Source organism: Melanostigma gelatinosum (genome assembly GCF_949748355.1).
Source record: "Melanostigma gelatinosum genome assembly, chromosome: 1".
NCBI lineage: Eukaryota > Metazoa > Chordata > Actinopteri > Perciformes > Zoarcidae > Melanostigma > Melanostigma gelatinosum.
Window position 1 is genome coordinate 13,804,477 of NC_136634.1, and position 19,259 is coordinate 13,823,735.

Consider the following 19,259-nt stretch of genomic DNA (forward strand, 5'->3'; position numbering starts at 1 on the left):
GTGCTTAAATAGGTGAAGAAGGGAGATGTACTCCAATGGTCTCCCTAATGGTAGAAAAGACATGGCATTTTTTGTGTTTCATTCAACAAAAAGAAAACAACTAACCTAAAGTTAACCATATGTGAGAATCGAAGAGCATTCTTGACAGGCACATGTAAGGACAGCAAAAACCGTGACGAAGTGGTCCATCAGGCGTCCCCGTTGCATAGAAACGAAAACAGACATAGGCGTCTTGAAACATGCACGCTTTTAATATCTGGCTTGCCTTGATGAGTGCAGTGTATCTACTAGCGAACCTCTCTTTGTGATAGACAAAACATAATGCACACAAGACAGACAGACTGCGGCATCTGGATAAGTACCATTGTTTAACAAAGTCTTATCAACGCGACGTCAGTTTGCGACGTCAGCCGATCGGTAATTAGCAGCCGATGGAGGTGCATTGTGAAGTTAACAGTAGTCATTAGAGACTTTAAAAAGACTAATGTAATCAGTTACCGTCTCTGTACCGTTCTCAACTTTAGGAGCATCATTTTTGTCGATGTGAGGAGGACAGACGAACCGATCAAATTAGCGGTCTCGAGCCGAACCACATAATGTTAACCTCAGCTAACCGATGGGAAGCTAACCTAGCTAACGCTCATTTCCGTTGTCAGAAGCCGTCGGATGCTAGCTCTCCTGTCGGAGCTTAGATCATTGTTTACAGGTTACGCCATTTATCAGTGCTGGCTTATACAACCATCCCAATCAAAGCGGAACAACGTTTAAAAAGAGAGTGACGTTAAAATGGCTGGCGACATTGGCAGCATCCCTGAACTGGACCAAAACAAATACGATTCAGACGAACAGGTGAAGATCATCTGTCTGGGTGACAGCGCAGTCGGTAAATCTAAGTGAGTATCAGCTGCAGTAAACTCCTCCGTCGCTGTTTTGAGTTAGTAATATCGGTAACCTTCCTCAGTAGATTATGTGTTGTCCTGATTATTGTTGCGTCTCTTTCTCTCTCCTAGGCTGATGGAGAGGTTTCTCATGGACGAATAGTATCCATTTGCAGCTGGAGAAATTTGAAATGAAAATTCTCTGTGTCAATCATTTTTCTCACTCATATATATGAGCTATATCGTCCTACCATGGTTATTATTACAGCCATTGTGAGCACATTAATCTCCTGTTTAAGGTCGAGATGCCTCCAACAACGCAGACCGTTTGTTCAGAGACTAAGACCCTTAACTCTTTCTATAGTCGTCCCCAGCAGTTGTCGACCTACGCTTTGACTCTGTACAAACACAAAGCCACTGTAGGAAACAAGACTGTAGCAGTCGGTATGTATTATGTGTTGCTTTTGTTCTGCCGTCAGTTACCACAGGACATGCATTTACCCGCAGTTGAAAACCTCAGCAAAGATTAAATCAGCAGGGATGTGTTTTTTGTTTTTAATCCACAGATTTCTGGGATACCGCTGGTCAGGAGAGATTCCAGAGCATGCATCCTTCGTACTACCACAAAGCACATGCGTGCATCATGGTAAAACACACTCTTTGTTTCAAGACTGGTGCGTTTCAGTAATCATCTAGCCTGCTAGGAGTTGGAACAACAAGTGACTTTAAAAAGTATTCAGAAAAGTATTTCAGATTGATTACTTCAACAGCTGTTTCTGTCACAATGCACTATTGTTAATTTAAAAAAAAGTAGTAATATTTGGGGTTTTTAAGATGCAGATGGCGATTCTCTCGCAGAGAAGCCAGGACTTGTTAGATGACTGCTGGAATGCACCAGTTGAACTGGGGAAGCCACACTGTCACTAAATACAGCTGGACTCTTTTGTAAGCCTTTCTACTTTCTCTTAGGTTTTTGATGTTCAAAGGAAGATCACGTATAAGAATCTGGCCAGCTGGTATAAGGAGCTGAGAGAGTACAGACCGGAGATACCCTGTTGTGTGGTTGCCAACAAAATTGATTGTGAGTCTGACTGACACTTCACGTAACAATGAACGTTTGTCTCTTTCGATTGTGTTAAACGTTAATGTTACTTCAGGACAAGTAAACGAGTTGTTTTTTTTCTGCACACATTGTCTATTTGCTCTATCCTTTTGATTAATTGACTACATTCTGAGGTGTGAACACATTTGTTTTTCGTAATTGCAGCTGATTTAAAGGTCACGCAGAGAAGCTTCAACTTTGGGAAGAAGCAAGGACTCCCATTTTACTTTGTATCAGCGGCTGATGGGACTAATGTTGTTAAGGTTTGAACTTGTGCTTATTTTACTGCAGTGTTAATGTCATTAATCCTCAAGTTCATGTCTTCATGCATTTCCAACTCATTAGTAGTTTTACAGTTGACTATGTATGAGATTACAACAAGAATGACTCGGCTCCTTTTGTAAACCAAATAATCAAATAAATTCACCCTATAATTCTGTATCTCATTAACTGTCCAGACCATTTGAACGGCCCCTATATGTTGATAGTTCTGACTGTAACTGTCACAACAGATGTTCAGAGAGATGATGAAGAGAGCAGTGGACTACAAGCAAAACCCCAGCGACTTCATGGATGAAGTGATGCAAGAATTAGAGGTACATCCATCTGAATGCCTAAACACAGTCTGATCACTGACGTGCTCATCATTTACATTTACAACCCTGACTAAAAGAAGTTTACGACAAGAACAAAACATGCCCTAAGAAATCCCATAATTGGTTTAAAATCGACTGTTTTGTTTACGGTAATAGAAACTTCTCAGACGCTTACTCAAAACATTTTCATGAACTCTAATACAACTTAAAACGCGTGTGCTTATTTTACTCTGTTTATGTCATTTGTTGGATTTATGTAACAGAACTTTGACCTGGAGAAGAAGGAAGATAATTCAGAAGCAGATGAGGACGCGTTGAAAGCAGAGAGTCCCGAGGTGGTCTGACGCATGTTTACAAGTCCTCCAAACCCTCTTGTCGTCTCATGGATAACTTATCCCCCTCTGGGGTCGATGCTCTACAGGCACATCGTTGGTCCTGATGTCATTTTGGTGATGGGTTTTCATACCACTGGAGGTTGGCAGACTTTTAGTAAGGTTTTAAGTCACTGCCCTCCTTCTGTCCAATGACTCTTGGCAGGCAGGGAAGTAAACCTGGTGGAATAAATAGGACTTGTGTTGTTTATTTAGCTGCTCTTTTAGACTTGTCATTCATACTTCTAACAATATCAACTATACAAATATAAGGAAATCCCACAATGAGGCTGAATGTGTATTATTTTGTAATAAGAATGTGAAGCATTGAAAACCATCTGAAGCAGATCAAAGAGAACGTGTAATTTTGAACGGTATTTGCTGCTGTCCTCCATGTTTGTTCGTAGTGTTGTGTGCAATGCCAGCGGGGAGCTGCATCTGTTGGCTGCTTTTATGATGTAAAGTCTGCTTTCAGCACCCTTTAAATGAAGTTAATGTACCACGTAACCAAATTGTTATCGTGTGTCTCTTTCTGACTTGCTGTGATGCAGCAGTAGGCACAAGAGCAGCAAGTTGTCAACTTCAGCACATTATAAGATGCAGCTGCCAGTCATACACGAGTAGACATCGGCTGCATTGAACTTGTGAAATGTTCAGCCAGCCGTGTCCTTCATGATGGTTTCCAGGTGATTGTGTGTATATTCATATGAGCAGAAATGTTGCCTTGAAGAACATTAAACCAGTTTTCTGGCAGAAGGTGTCGCTCGATTCAATTCAATTATTTATATATATTGCATCATATCCGACTGTTTTTCTGTGGCATTCACTCATAAATCACACTGGAATAATAATTTTACACGGTGACACTGAATTAGCAGGAACAATACTTTGATGCAGTTCATGTTTTAATTATAAATTTATTACATAATATAACAAACATATCTCTCTGGTGGAGATATCCCGGGCAACATCTCAGATCTTGCCTCAACCTTCACCATCACCCTTGCTCTGTTTGCATGAGGAACACTAGGTAGCTTCTGGGTAACGTTTCCTCCGACCAGTGCTTTCACATCTTGAAATGGAGGATTTCTAATGCTATAAGCGTCCAGACGTCGCTGGGATTTGCCTCATGATTGGATGCTGAGAAGGGGAAGTTCACCGGTGAGACGAGGCTGAGGCGTTGCAGGGATACTTCCACCAGTCTAAACTTCACAGTGCAAACAAGGAGAAAACCAACAATGAAAAAAAACAAAAAACCTTTGATGATAAGATCACTGGTTCCAGTGGGTTTTTAAAAATGGTACACTGCTCCCCTCTACACTATTTAGATTGTGCTTTGTTGATTAGAAAATAAGACAAAGATAACCCTTCACTGAACGTATTTCACCAAATGTTGTGTAAATCTGTTACACATTGCATTTTGCAGCTTTATTTGTGGTAAACTTACACAACCATCTAACTAAGTATTCACTACAGCTTTGTTTGTGTGAGTCCAGACTGTACACTTCCACTTCTTCAGTGTTTGTGATTGTATTCATATGGGAACAGTAAGCCAAGCTGGAAAATAACCATCATCACAGTAAAATCAAGCAATTGTGATACTTTGTCTCAAAATGCAAATAGAAATGTTAATGCGAAGTTCACAGGTAGATATACACAGGCTGTGTTGTGTGTGTGTGTATATATATATATATATATATATATATGTAAATATGCACACACACACATATGTTTATATATGAACAATATCCTGCTTCTTTACAAAATAATAACAGTGACTGTATTTCCACCTGTAGGAAATACAGGAAGACCAAATGTCTGTAGTTCTCAAGATTTCCAGGAGATGGCACCATATTATTGAGTCTAACAGCGCAATACTGCTGTAACTAAGATAGTCCTAAAGCAAACACAAATATACAGTTAAAAGTTAAGTTATTTTTTGGCACATTTTTCCTTTGTGTTGTTTATTCCTCACTGAATCGCCTCATATAGCATATCCAAAACTCAGAAACTGAAGGTCTGAAAAAGGAAAAAGGAGTGCTGCCAGACAGAGTGGAGGGTAAGGAGCGCAAATGCCATCTGGGAATGGGTGTACGAAACAGTGACACTGCATACGCTGTACCTACCCAGTTAAAAGGTGGTGTCTTGCAACGTAAAATGTAACAATTGTCTCGTTCAATACCCTGTGGTGATCTGTCTGTCTGTCTCTCCCTTTGGGCAGAGCAGTCCACTTTTTTGAAGACGTAGCTCAGTACAAAACAAGAATGCAGGGCAATGATGTTCAATATATAGAGGATGAATGAATGTGTGCATTTATCTGTTCGTGTGTGAGTGTTTGTGTGACACAGCCACTGCCGGGAATCTCTGATGGTAACACAGTAAGGCTATAGTGGACTAGCGCCAAAGATGTAAACCCTAACGATCAACCATACACTCTCTCACTGTCACGCGCATCCCCATTTTCTCTCTCTCCCAAACAAATACACACAACAAATGGGAATAAACAAGCATTTGCAAACACACACACACAGTCATACACACATGGTGAAGAGGAACGACCACACAGAGAGATTTGGGGGATCCAGATGCACACATGCGCTTGGATGATGGGTGGCTTTTATGTTAGCACCTTGTCACCTTGTTTTGTGCAAATCTTCCCCTAGTTCAGAGTTCAGAGTTCAAAGTTCAAGAGTTCATAGAAAGAATAAAATCTGCTCACCTTTTCCACAGGTGGTTAACTATGCATATATGCCAAACATTCATATATAGATCTATATACTTTTAGTTTTTTCAAAAATTTATATGAAATCTATCATATTTACATTGCTTGTGATTTTAAAAAAAGATTTTTTTTTTGTAGTTTGTTCATTTTTACAAGTGTAAGTACGTTTAGAATGGACAGGATATTCATTTTTTTTCAGTCTTTTTTTCTGTCACTCTAAAATTCAAATGAGTGAAAGATCCAAGTATGATGTTCCACACGCTACAAAATCTACCCACAGTATCCGAGGGTAACAAGTCAACAGTGAAAGGAAAAAAGAATGAAAAAAAGAACACAAACACAAAAACGTCCAAAATGAGTCTGACGGCTCCGTAACACTGGAGTCAGAAGTAAAATAATCAGTGAGGTCACAGTGAGACAGTGAGTGCTATTCCTACAACTCAGATACGACGTTAAATTACCACCCGTTCTTACAAACTGCTGGCATAAAAGAAAGAGAGAAAAGAAAAGAAACGCACACAACTCCTCCCAAGTCAAACTGCCCTGGCGTACTGACTGGATGCTGCTGATGTACGTAGGTTTTTAGTGGTAATAGAGATCTGTTAGAGAAAATGCTTTTTGTTGCGTGAATAAAACTCACTGCCAGCAGAAGCTACTCATGAGTACAATTGTAGATTTTGTATTGTTAAAGGAAAATTCAGTTGTTCTTTTTACAACCTGGTTCTTATTTTTAAGAGTCCCTGCTGCCACCGTTTATGAGAATATATTATACTCACTTAGCAAACCGTAGAGACGGAAGTAGCGATGTTGCAAGACACAGCCAGGTTGTAAAAAACTGAATTTTCTGTAAGACCTTCCAGAGGCATCCCCATCCCCACAGCCTGATAAACTACAGACACGTGGTGGCATTTCAGAAGGGCACAGACTTTGTGTCCAACTCATTTAAGCCTGTGTATGACACGTTTTTCTTGTTTTTTCTCCAAGAGTTTTAAGGAAAACATTTACCGGTACTTTATTTTAACATTTTAAGCTTACTTTGGCCAGGTTGAACACATTCTCTGGTAGTGATTTCAAAAAAAGTTTAATTAAAGATGACTGCTAAATTCCATGACCATTTCTTTCTCTACTGGTGATGAGAAAGCCTCCCAGTATTTCCTTCTTTCACTACACCAGACCTTGTGCAGCCTGGTCTGAGAAGCCTCATCGGGGTCACAGGGATGGAAATCTTGCTGGCTCTCAGACTGTGGTGGTGTTAACTTGTCCTCACAGATAATAATTTAAATGGATAGTTGTAAAACAGCCAACAACCTCTCCACGCTAGTGCCCCAAACATCCATCCCTGAGTGATAAACAGGCAAAAGATGAAGTGCCTCTTTTACCAGTTAGCTGTGTCGTTAGGTGGTCCTTACTGTATGTTGCTGTGGATTCAAGTTGGGTCAGAACCACGTCAGTGTGATTTGTAGCTGAAGTAGTAGGGATGGGTGTCAACTGGGGTCTCAGCCTCACATTACGGGATGCCCTTTAGTATGAAGGAAGACCATATGAAAATAAAAACAAACATCAAACTCTCTGTCCAAGACATGATGCAACTTGTCATGCTACGGTTCAAGAAAGGGTGACCAGAAGGAAAGTTGTATACCTACGACAAAGAAAATCATTTCCATATCTATATACTTTTTTTTAAATTTCAAATATATATTTATATATATATATATATATATATATATATATATGTATATAATTGGTAGAAATGAGTAAACTATTGGTGGAATACATTTTAAGATTTCTCTCTGCCTTCTATACTAAAAACCAAAAACAGGCGCAGATTCATTTATTACATTTCCTCTTTTGCAACATTGTCTTTTCTTCTGAAAGCTATATTTAGATACATGTATATCATATTATATAATACCTATATATAATATTCCCTTTGGAAAACCCAAAAAAATTGATTGTGAAAAAAGCCACGAGTGTTGGTAAAACATTCTCCAAATATAATAGATAGCACAGTCTGAGTACCGAGGCGGAGAGGTTTTCTCCCGTGGTTTGGTGGAGCTCCACCTCTGGGCTCGAAAGTCTTAGGTTTAAAAACAACAGCAGGTATAGAGAAGACACACATTGTCAGAGCTGTGTCAGCACTATGTCCATAGTCCTGTGTTCATCATTGTTGATCTCTCTATAAATATTTTGAAAGGCAACTGAGCTTTCTGTTTGGAAAACAAAAGTCTTCCTCCTCCTCCTTTACTCAAAACTGCGAAAGGCTTTTTGAGGCCTAATAGATGGAGTGATAGAGGTAGAGAGGAGAGGAGGGAATAGTGAGAGAGAAAGTGTGGGTGTTACTAGGGAAACAACTGAAGCTTTACACAAATCAAATATTTTAACTGGAGCTCATGCGATTCTCCTCGGCAAAGAAAGACCAGAGCCCATTTTGAGGTCTGATCGAATTGGCTGCAGGCAAGGTGGTGGGCAGACACTCAGGGCCAAGTAGAGGGGAGAACGTGTGTTGGCTCCCCCTCTTCAGTGCAGTGTGTTAATGCAGAACAAGAACATAAAGTGTCGCTAATGTACACAGGTTAACATGTGTGATGCAGAACATAAAAGCAGCCAGAGTAAAAGAGGAGCGGTCCCTATCTTTTTCCCTTCATCACCTCTATGTCTTGCCCGTTCTATCTTCGTCTTTCTCTCCGTCTGCTGCGGTGTCTCAGGGCAGGGGTCAGCTCTCTAGCAGCATTTTCAGTGCTCGTTCAATGTTCATGCGGTGTCCGACTCGTGTCACTCCCAGCTCTGCAAAGTCTTCCTTGGTTAACGCTGGGAGGTGAGAGCCTTCGATCTCATGTTCCTGAAACCCTGCTCTGTGCTCCCCCAGATTTATGCTGTCCAGCCAGTCTCCAACGTCGTACTTATTCCAGAGGTGGAGGGGTTTCTGATGGAAGGGCCTGAGGGCTAAAAGTGGTGACCCCAGTCCGGGCGAATGGGAAGGTGATGGGGACGGGGAGCGAGAGCGGGAACGGGCACTGGAGCTCCTCATTACGAAGCGCACCTCTTTAGGCTCTTGGGGTAGGCTGAGGCTAGAGGATTTGAGGATGGTTTGTGGCGGTGTAGTCGGTGAGGTCGGTAGGCCGAAGCTTGAGAATCGTCCAAGAGGGTCGCCCCGATCAGGTGAGCCTGATCCTGGGCTTAGGGTGCGTCGGCTGACAGGGTAACGGCTGCCAGGGCGGACGGTGAATGTGGTGCCGTAACTTCTCTGAGAAATGGTGTGGAGCTCGCCTAAGCTGCTGAAAAGTCTGGTGGAGACCGAGAGAGAGAGAAAGAGAGAGAGATGAAGAGAGAGAGAGAGAGAGAGAGAGAGGGGGTTTCAGGAATGTTAGCAGAGGAAGTGAGGGTAAAACAAAGTAAAAGTAATGAAGAGGAAAAAGAGATCAAGCTCAGGGTTATATGTATTGACCGCTGTAAGTTCCTCTAAAGGTTAAGTTAGTGTCGGCTTGAGGTGAATGACTGTTAGGCAGACCACGCGATACTCAAAACACAGCAACATCAAAGCAGCAAGCTGCACTCATTGGCTTTAGTATCTGAGATTATTTATAGTTTTGGATAAAAATCGATGGAGTACTCAATCATGCATACGTAACATAAGACTCTCATCACTATTTCAAGTAACACATGAACTTATACAGGAGTACAAGGCAGCATTTGAAAATAGTATGTCAATATTTTCACAGACCCATCTGACCATTCCTGAAAGTATTTTTCCCGTAATGAACTCAATCAAAATCGACTTCCTGTTATGGCATAGTGATACAATACGCTTTCCTGAAGTGATCACTGAGAGCCACAAACAGCAAACATCTTAGAACTAGATTAGAATATCAAATATAATTGTTGAAACTGCAGTAACCGAGCACTGAATTCATATTTACAATACAGAAATTCATACTGCGCGCAGGCACACACACACACACACACACTTTTTCTACAGACACACACCTCTGAACACAGGCAGCTGCACATTACTTCTCAAGAAAAATGTAATTATGCTTTTTTAAATGACTTCTATGCGATATGAAGAAAACAGGTGACATTAATCACAGCTGTCAAAGGCCACATGAAGGTACAAAAAGCAGTATATTTTTCCAAAGCCCTGCACCGAAGTGCAGCTAACACTTAATCCAATGCAATGAGTCTCAGTGACCGACAAACCTAATCTTACCATCTGCAGCATGAAGAGGAAGATTTTAGGAATTATTGCCAGAATGCAGATTGTGTTAGTACAAACTAAATCTGGCAATAATTCTTAAGAATCTGATGCTGCAACAACAGTTATTCCAGTATCTTCCACAAGTACAATAAATGCTGGTTTATCTTCATTTTCACACTTGACCCTCTTTTGAAAAGAAATAATATAAATTGGTGAAACAGTTTAAAAGTGGCTGATTAATTTGCTGCTGATCCAATGGAGGAAAAGATGGTCAGAAAGGAGAAGAGGGATGGATTAGATGGTGTCTAGCTTGGTGCAGGCAGGGAGAAGCAGAAAGAAGAAGCCTAAATGTGATAAGAGATGGTGCAATGGTGTCTGCTTTACTCATGCATGTTAGTGAGTGTGCCACAGGTGTTATCCCTCTACTGCATGTGTTTAGATGTGTTTTGGTGTGGACTAAAGAGTGTGATGAAACAAAAGTAGCTAGGCAGCGCACATGGCTGGAAGAATGACCAGACTACAGGGAGCCGACGGATATGAGATGAGCTCCATGCGCACTTACACAGTCGTCCTGCCCTCCTGGGCGCACAGTCACTTCTAGACCAATCAGATCAGAGCAGCAGGGCGGAGCATGCAAGGTGAGCAGAGAGAGAGCAATGGGAGAGAATGTTAGCATCACTCCATGAGACGCAGCCTGCCAACCAGACGTATTGTCTGCTTCCGCCAACTCTGCTGTCTTTGACAGGCATTGTGTGTGTGTGTGTGTGTGTGTGTGTGTCAATGTGTGTGCATCTGACTTTCTGAGTGTTGTTGCATCCATGCATTTTTGTGTGAGTGCATATGATGGTGTTATTGATGTATAGGCATGACAAAGACAGCAGAGTATGCTTCGGCACTGGAAGGTCTGACCAGTGGGCTACATGAGAGAGAAATGAGCACAATATTCACATATCAAACACTGCACAAACAAAAGAAAAACAAACAAACAAACAAATAGAAGGCGGGCACATGTCCCTTGACTTTTGTGTTTGCTTTTGTATTCATTCTGAAATGATGGACTAAAAGAGCTTCTTCTTGTTGGCAAACATCTATATATAAATTCGGAATTAGTATTTATATTTGCATTTATATCAGTTGTATCTAAGGAATGGTGGTGTAGGTGTGTTTTCTAATCAAGGCATACGCATTCAAAATATATTATCAAATATATTCTGTGTTGTTTTAGTGTGGTTTAATAAGAAACCTACAGTGTCCAATTAGCAAGACAGTCAGGGACCATGGCCATCCTCAACACAATCACTGAAAAACAAAACAAAGTTATGCAAATTACATTAAAAGAGAAGAACAGAAAACCAAAAAGCACAGATGAAATAAAATGAACCACCCAAAGCTATGATACACTGCATGTGAACGAGACGAAATACAGCAGCACGTGGATTTTGAAGGGGTTTCAATGTGACACAGTTAAGTGATGGAGCAACATTACAAGGGGTGAGCAAGAGAGAGAGAGAGAGAGAGAGAGAGAGAGAGAGAGAGAGAGAGAGAGAGAGAGAGAGAGAGAGAGAGAGAGAGAGAGAGAGAGAGAGAGAGATAATGGTGTGCATGATCATTTTTGCATGGAGAGGATGAGCCCAATCATGAGTGAGTGTTGCATGATATGTTGTGTTTGATATCATGGTCACCTGTTCCATCCAGGGTTCACGGTGTTGTTGAGGTACGGACCAATGACTGGTGGCTGAATTTGGCTCAATGTCACATGGTGACTTTAAATTGAATTATATGGTAACCCAAGCACTGCAGTGCCCTTAAGTAAAATGGATGAATGAGCTCTTCGACGAAAAGTATTTTGGTATTGGTAATAGTAGTCCACTACTGGTGAAGGGACGGGGCATGCTAATAATGCTTTTAGAATGCAGCATAGTCCTACACAATTGTTTTCATAAAAAAAAAATAAAAAGACGGCCTAAACACATGACATTGCTACATTGATGGAGGTGCTGGAGCTAAATTCCATATCAAACATGTCCAGAAGCAACAACAACAAGTAGAGGACAAGAGTTACAAAAATCTGCCAAAGTCTAATGTTGAAAGGCCAATCACTACTCGCCCTGTGGGGTCAAATCACTGCCAATATCTGCGCGTACAAATGAGACCCATGCCTCATTTGTGCGCGCTTGTGTAGAGGTCCCGCAGGTAAAACTCAAACAGCATACGAAGTTTCAGCTTTGTGGAGTTGGTCAGCTCCTCCTGCCGATGTTTAACACGACGAGACGACTGCAAAAGAGTCGATGCTTACATCTTGTACATCTTAGAATGGCTCCTCATATCTTTCAGCTCCTCATAACCAGCAGTGAAGTATAGTGAACATGAAAGCAAAATGTTCCACCCTCCTTATTCATATGAACAGAAATGAGGACAAGAGAAGAAGAAAGTTGAGGAGCAAGGCTTTAAAAAAACGTCATCTGAAGAGGGCCTTCAAACTCCGGAGCTCTTTGAAAGCTACATTCTGAGCTCTCGATTGATACATTACTGTGAATGAAGCACTCTTCTGAACAGCACATTAGAATTAACATCAATTAGTGTCAATTTTATGGTAAAACTGCAATTGACAACCAAAAATTTACAGCACTTGTTCTTACAACCTGCCGAATCATTAGAAACACAACTGGGCCAAATCCTGAGTAGATCAAAAGAGAAGACATTTATGTGACAGTGGCACCTCAGAACGTGTCTGTTAGTCGCATCATTAACATGGCTGTTAATGCCAAGATCATGAGGGGATGATATTAATGTGACACATCATTATAGTTGAGTCATGTTCAAATACTTCTGAAAATGCATCCTTAAGTCTTTGAGGGTATCACTGATATTACGGTAGGATGGGGGGGCGATGATAAGAAGGAGTCTTATCAGAGTTATATCAGTGATGGCTGCAAAGAAATGCGGATAGAAGGATGTATTACGTATTATTTGAACAAGGACTCTGGAAAGTTGGAAAGGTAGCTACTAACAGGGTCAAAGGTTAGAACCCAACAGAGTGTGTGTGAGATGAGGAGAGGCTTTCAGGAAGAGCATGCCTCCGAGCCCTGTTACCTTGTTTGCACCAACAGATACTATTCTACTACCAGTTCTGCTACTACTACTATTACTGCGCGCACACACTCACACAAACACAAACACACACACACACACACACACAGACACACACACACACACACACACACACACACACACACACACACACACACACACACACACACACACACACACACACACACACACACACACACACACACACACTACCGTCTCCTTATTGACTGCTGTCTATAGTATGCACTTAACTACCCAGATCACTTAACAGTATGTCAAGGAGTAGAGAAACAAGGAGCACTTTAGACCCAGAGGCATGAATTGTAGTCCTGCTGTATATCTCTAAAACCAATTATGTGTATTTAAACACTTTAGCCAAATATTTTATATTCTTTTTAAAATCTATTTTGTTACGACAGACTCTAAGTGAATGAATCAGGTGATGCAAACAAGGTAACGTATAACATTTAAAATAAAATACATGAAAGAAAATGTATATAAGGGTTGTTGTCAATGGGATTCGTTGAAAAGGCTTGTTAGGAAAATTATATTTAAAAAAAGCTTAAGTTTACCCGAGGGGCTATAACCTTAAGGTTTACTCTCTTCGGTGTCCTCACATCTGCAGGAATATAAAGGACTTCATTGCACCTTCAGGTATGGTGTGAAAACAAGAAACCCACAGATAACAGACAAAACAGCATTGTGCTTCAGATGCTTCAGATGACCCTGCAGCAGTCGCTGTGTGAGAACAAAGTTTGTGTTTGCCTCTTTTCTATGCTTCAAATTTGCTTTTTATTTGCTGATGTTGCAACTTACTGTACAACCCCTAGAAAGGTACGGCACATATTAACAATGCCGTTACACTCACATTGTCAGGGAAGCTAATGCCAGCAATGCTGGGGACCTCTGAACTCACTGCCACTACTCATTACCATCACAGTGGATTGGCTAAAATATGGATTCATTTGCATGTTTTAAAATGTGAGTAAAATCAAATCATGCAGAGAAATAAATTGAGGCTGCCCTCTTTAACTTAGCCTCAAGCTTTCCCTCTTTCCAGAGAAATGTTGTCAGATTTAAGACTAAAATAGACTCGAAGTCTAGAAATATGTTTGCTTTTAAATAATAAATGAAATTTTGGCAAACAAGAGAAAATAAATGTCTGACAAGTGTGCAATTATAATTCATTTAATAATGTACTTTGCGGTGGCCAGTGGACTTTCTTTAGATTGCTAACTCTCTCTGTCTCTGCCATCATCTGAGTAAAAGAAAAACACTGAATAAAACCATTTGTTCTGGCACTCAGTGTTTAAAACAGTTTTGGAGTAAATTTGACTAGCTTCTCTCTTACCTGGCACCTGCCACAGGTGACTTCCTCCCCGGGTCAAATGATGCTCCCAGTGGTTCCTCTCCCAGTGACCTAGTGTCTTTATTTAGCTGCTGCAGTCGTGAACTGAGCTCCCCCATAACAGATGGTTTTGCTCCCTCGTCTAAACCCAGCCCCAGTCCCAGTCCACCAAGATTGCCCAAACTCCCAATACCTAGCCCCACCCCTGGTCCACGAGGCTCCACTGGGTCCCCCCACAGCTTGGACCTCCGCTGGAAGAGGTAGCGCGGCTTGGTGGGGGCTAGTCCAGTCACTGAGGCTGAACCACCTGCAGGCAGCCCAGCTCCTCCGGCTGCAGCAACAGCCAGAGCAGCAGCCTGATGTTGTGATAGCAGCTCGCTGTCAGAGCTCTGCTTCAGCAGAGGGTCCCTGAAGGTGACAGGGCCTTTACTGCCTCCTATTTGAGACTTGAGTCGGGGTTTAGGAGGCACTGGCGGCTTGTCGAGCACAAAAGTCTGCCCGTCGGCATAGGAGGTGTGCGTGGTGTGTGTGTCGGCAGGCTCGCCGCTTTCTGAGGACAATGTGGACATGCTGGAGACCGTGGAGACAGTGCTGGTGGTCTCGAGATGGTGGTCTCGCTCTCTGTCGCTGGAGCTACGTGTGTCAGCCTCCTCCACGCCTGAGTCCGCCGCAGAGCCAGACTCGCCCACCGGCGGGGGCTCCAGAGGGTCAGAGGGCTTCCCTGAGACAACTGCTGCACTGGGTAGAGGTGCCGGTTGGGGAGGCTGAAGCTGGGTGGGTGTCACAGTTGGGGTTGTTGGGGTAAAGGGAGTTTTGGGCGTTGCTGTTGTAGGGGGGGTGGGAGAGGAGGCAGGTTTAGTTGGGGACACTGGCGTCCCCTGTGCCTGTGCCTGTGCCAGTGCCAGCAGCCCATTAGCAAACTCATCTGGCGGTGGAACAACTCCAATCTGACGTAGCTCCTCTCTAGTTTCCTCATCACTGGAGGACAATATTGCAGGGGGCAGGGTCACTGTGTACGGATCCACATCCTCCTCAGAGCTTCCCTGAGCCAGGCTTTTCTCTTGGGCTGGACTGGCAGGACGCTGAGTTTGAGGCTGGGCCTGGAGCTGGAGCTGGGCCTGGGGCTGGGAGACCGTAGGACTGGGAGATTTAGCCCGTGGACTTAGAGATTTACTGGGCTCCGTGGACGTTGGGGCAGGTGTCTGCTCTAGTTCTGAACCCACCCCGACAGCCTGGCCATTACTGGTAGCATGGACCATGATAAGCCCTGCTGTTTTCTGCTGCGAGGTATCCATAATACCAATCAACATACTTTTTTTATCCTCTAGTCTCTTCTCCTCCTTCCTCTCCTCCACTCTGGCCTCCATCTCCTTCCTGAATGATAAAGGTGATGGTGATGTGGTCCACTGTGGTTTTGTGGGCTGGGAAACTAAAATAGATGCTGGGGAGGATCCAACTCCATACCCCGCTGCCTTGGCGCTTTTAGGTGAAAAAGGGGGAGTTGTGGGTGCCCCTTCAGGTGGAGACTCTTTGGTCTGAGGGTCAATGAATACTGCCCGCTCCTGTTTAGTCCTAGTCTCTGGGCTTCCAGTTGGGGACTGGCTCTGGGAGGTCAGTGCTCTCTCCCTTGCGGCCAGCGCAAGAGCCAGTGGAGAGTTAGGGTCCAGGGGCTTTCCTGTGAGCGGATGGATAAAGGTGGTCCCACTAGGTGAGGGGCTCAGGGCCAAGGCAGGGGGAGGCAGCTGTCCCAGCTCTCTGGTGAGCAACCGTTCATCGATGGAGTGAGACTGAGCCAGAGAGGGGGGGTCAGTGCTGGTGCTAGACGCCCCCTCCATGGTCCCAACAGAAAGGAAGACAGTGGATTTCCTCCGTTCTTCCAGGCGACGCTCACGGTCTTTCACTGCTCCAGCTATTGCAGCGGCAAAGGGGCCCTTGCCCTGAAACATCATCTCTCCCTGGGCACGGATACGCTCTCGCTCAGCCATCAGCTGCTGCTGGTAGTAGTCTGCACGGCTGGTGTGTGTGTGTCCATGGGTATATGAGTGTCGTCCTGAGGGTGAGCTCTCTCTGGAGTGGGCAGTAGCTAAGGCCAAACTAGCTTTTTCTTGTGCATCTTCCACCTGCATGAAGACAAAAAAAAAATCAGCCAAATATGTCAAAGTTAGGGGGTCTTTGATACTAAGGTAAAGAAAAACGAAACAGAAGACCACCCCCGATGTGTAACCTACCTGTAGTTGTTTAACCAGGGGACTTTTCTTCCTCTGGGGCTTGGTGGGTGTGTACAGTCCAATGCTAAATTGTCCCACATTAGCATAAGGGTTGTCAATAACCCGACCCTTCCTTTTGATTCGCTCAGGTGGAGTAGCACCAGAAGGACGGGGAATTTCTGTAGGTTCTACAGGTAGATGTGAAGAGTCCTGCAGGATGATCATGGAGCGGGCTTTCTTCTGTCTCTCTAAGTGTGTGGCCTGACGGTGAGCAGCCTCGTAAGGTAGATCCAAGGAGGAGGGCTTGAAGCTGGAGCGTCCCCCAGGCTCATGGCCCTGACTCTGGGTCCTAGATGGGGGAGGAGGGGGACAGAAGGCTGGGGGAGGACCAGTGTCCAGGTAGTAGGGAGGAGGAGGAGGTGCTGTTTGTGGCGGTGGAGGGATGGGATGGGGCTGTGAGTGCTCTCGGAGGCTGTCTGTCATAGAGGAGCTGCGGGGAAATCTGTGCTCGCCTGCAAGGGCAGACAGACGATCCTCCTCAGTGGCACCTGATGAGGGAGGGAAGAGCACAGACCTTCTGGTGACAGGGAGTAGGCTCATGAAATTGTACCATTTTATACCAGCCTAGCAGGTCCACAGCTGCTTCCTAAAAAATAAACTGCAATGCATCCATCTGTAAATCTGTTAACTCACACACTTCAATAAAACTTGTAACTCTAACTGTTTTTTACTCATATTACCAATTAATTGAACATTTGTTTAATGCGTGTTCTTGAGAACAAGGAAAAGATGTTTAATAAAACAGAGTATTAATAATGTATGCGTATATATACTTTTGAAATGGCTCTGTACTTGTGTTTTCGTGAATACCCATTCAGCACTTTTGCACATTACTTCTTGTCAACCACAACGTAGAATTGAATTGATGAAGATGCAGCTTCATCTTCAGTATTTTTCGATTCGTTGTATTGCTGTCTACATGCTATTCTTTGTGGGTGTAATGATGCAATTTTACAAAAAAAAGAATGAAGCTTCTTATATTCTCTACATGTCAATATATTACCTATAAGCGTACTGCACATAATATACACTATCATTCACCTTATTTGAATATGTACAGGATGGGTGATTGTTTTACCAAAAGACTTGGTCCTGGACATCCCCTTTGGTAGCGGTATATGACCTCTCTCAATGCCTGGGTGAAGACCTCCATGTAGAGTCATTCCTTGTCTCTCAAACAGTGACTGCAGCACAACAAAACAGAGACTTTACTGCGTTGTGAAACACAGTTTTAATGCCTTTAATTAAAAAACGAATCTCATTACTTCATCTTTCCACGAGGAACTATATTTGTGCAGTGTACAAATAAGACTTTAAAGCTTCATTAAAACTCTGACACTGTATGCAGAATACCAACAACAAAGTAGCACAAAGCATACTTGTGTACATGCGTGCAGTGTGTTATACATCATATTGAGTTTGTATGTTTGCCAGTGTGCTGTGTGTAGGTGCACTCACACTGATCTCTGCTGGTGTTATTCTCCTGCTGGTAGGCCTTTGTTTGACAGTAGCTGCTCTGTAATCTGCCTCCGAGGGCTGAGAACGCAAGATAGACTCCTGGGATGCCAACATCTCATCTAGTCTGTCTGTTGAGAAGGAAATGAGCCAGAACTAAATACTGAGGCGTTAGACGGGGGAAACATTGTGTCATCGTTTCTGACATTGCTAACACAGTCGGGATTCAAAATTGTGATTAAAAAGGGAATCTCCAAAATGTAGTTGTACACTAAAATGTGAGGGCATACAAAATCTCAATACAGTGTTTCTTTGATGACCACGAGGGAGTGACCACTACGAATTGAAAGGGACAGAGAGACAGAAGGTGGAGAAAGAGAGTCCGCATATTTCAAGTGTTCTGCTCTTCGGCTCTAAATCAACACTGCTAAAATGAATGCAGCAGTGATAAATTATCGTTATGATGTTCAGAGAGGTGTCAAAGTTTTGCCTAAGACTCACCTCCTCTTCTCCTCCGAGCAGAAGCTTGGTGGGAAAAATATAGCGTCAGCAAAGGAGGGGAAATTACGAGAACAAGCCAACAGAAGAATTGACTACGGTACTCTAAAAGTTAGGAGACACACCAAGTTTTGCATGCCAGCTATCTGGCACTCACCCAGTTCTTCCAGCTCAGCGGTCATGGACTTAGAGCGCAGTGTCAGGGTGGTGCTGGGAGCTCTCTTGGGTGGTGGGGGAGCTGTGGAGAAAAGGCATGGTGTTGAAGATGAAGTTGAGGGGGATGAAGATCCTTTGGATTTGCGGCTCAGTGCCCTCCTGGCATCCCCCAGACGGCCGGCCCATCCTGTCTTCACTGCTTTGATCTGGTGAAATTCAGACGAACTGGACGGCCCGCACTTAGCCAGGACCTTGTTCAGGCTACGGTTGGAGCCCGACTTCTTCATGTTTTGTCCTCTGTTGGTCCAACAGCTTGTAAATTTTTCAGTCTGTCTCCAAGACTTTCAGTTTTCTCGTCTCTGTGCTGCAAGATTTCGTCTCTGTTGAGGAGCCCAGACGCAGTACATGTACAGCTCAGTCCAGTCTGTAACATCCCTAGCTTTCTGAACCCTCCCATTACACACACAACGGTATTTGTCTGCCACAATAGGCAGAATGAGTAAAATTAGTGTGGCAAGGAGAGGGAGAAAGTTGTCCATCTTACTTTTAATATGCTGCCTGTCTGGAATTTAGCAGGAGTG

The 19,259-nt window shown here is 43.3% G+C and overlaps 2 protein-coding genes across 2 annotated transcripts in view; one reads left to right on the forward strand and one right to left on the reverse strand.

Moving 5' to 3' along the window:
* Positions 1 to 240: 240 nt before the first annotated feature.
* rabl2 (RAB, member of RAS oncogene family-like 2) lies at positions 241 to 3,562 on the forward strand. Its single transcript, XM_079278598.1, has 8 exons — positions 241 to 893; positions 1,011 to 1,040; positions 1,243 to 1,322; positions 1,445 to 1,524; positions 1,848 to 1,959; positions 2,146 to 2,243; positions 2,493 to 2,576; positions 2,840 to 3,562. The coding sequence occupies exons 1-8, from the start codon at positions 787 to 789 to the stop codon at positions 2,918 to 2,920; spliced, it is 672 nt and encodes a 223-aa protein (XP_079134724.1). The 5' UTR covers positions 241 to 786; the 3' UTR covers positions 2,921 to 3,562.
* A 4,820-nt stretch (positions 3,563 to 8,382) lies between these two features.
* The window catches only part of shank3a (SH3 and multiple ankyrin repeat domains 3a), a gene marked incomplete at both ends in the record, with an annotated part of 114,298 nt that continues 103,421 nt past the window's right edge, over positions 8,383 to 19,259 (reverse strand). Inside the window, 7 exons of the mRNA XM_079278127.1 lie at positions 8,383 to 8,953; positions 14,306 to 16,422; positions 16,531 to 17,057; positions 17,648 to 17,753; positions 18,028 to 18,155; positions 18,526 to 18,549; positions 18,680 to 18,760. Coding sequence (XP_079134253.1) covers positions 8,383 to 8,953; positions 14,306 to 16,422; positions 16,531 to 17,057; positions 17,648 to 17,753; positions 18,028 to 18,155; positions 18,526 to 18,549; positions 18,680 to 18,760 — 3,554 coding nt within the window. The remainder of the gene's footprint in view (positions 8,954 to 14,305; positions 16,423 to 16,530; positions 17,058 to 17,647; positions 17,754 to 18,027; positions 18,156 to 18,525; positions 18,550 to 18,679; positions 18,761 to 19,259) is intronic.

What these genes read in the sequence shown, in the direction of transcription:
- rabl2 (XM_079278598.1), top strand. Translation starts at nt 787, where the DNA reads ATGGCTGGCGACATTGGCAGCATCCCTGAACTGGACCAAAACAAATAC. An exon ending in AGCGCAGTCGGTAAATCTAA is followed by an intron (nt 894 to 1,010) that starts GTGAGTATCAGC and finishes TCTCTCTCCTAG; the next exon opens with GCTGATGGAGAGGTTTCTCA. An exon ending in GGTTGCCAACAAAATTGATT is followed by an intron (nt 1,960 to 2,145) that starts GTGAGTCTGACT and finishes TCGTAATTGCAG; the next exon opens with CTGATTTAAAGGTCACGCAG.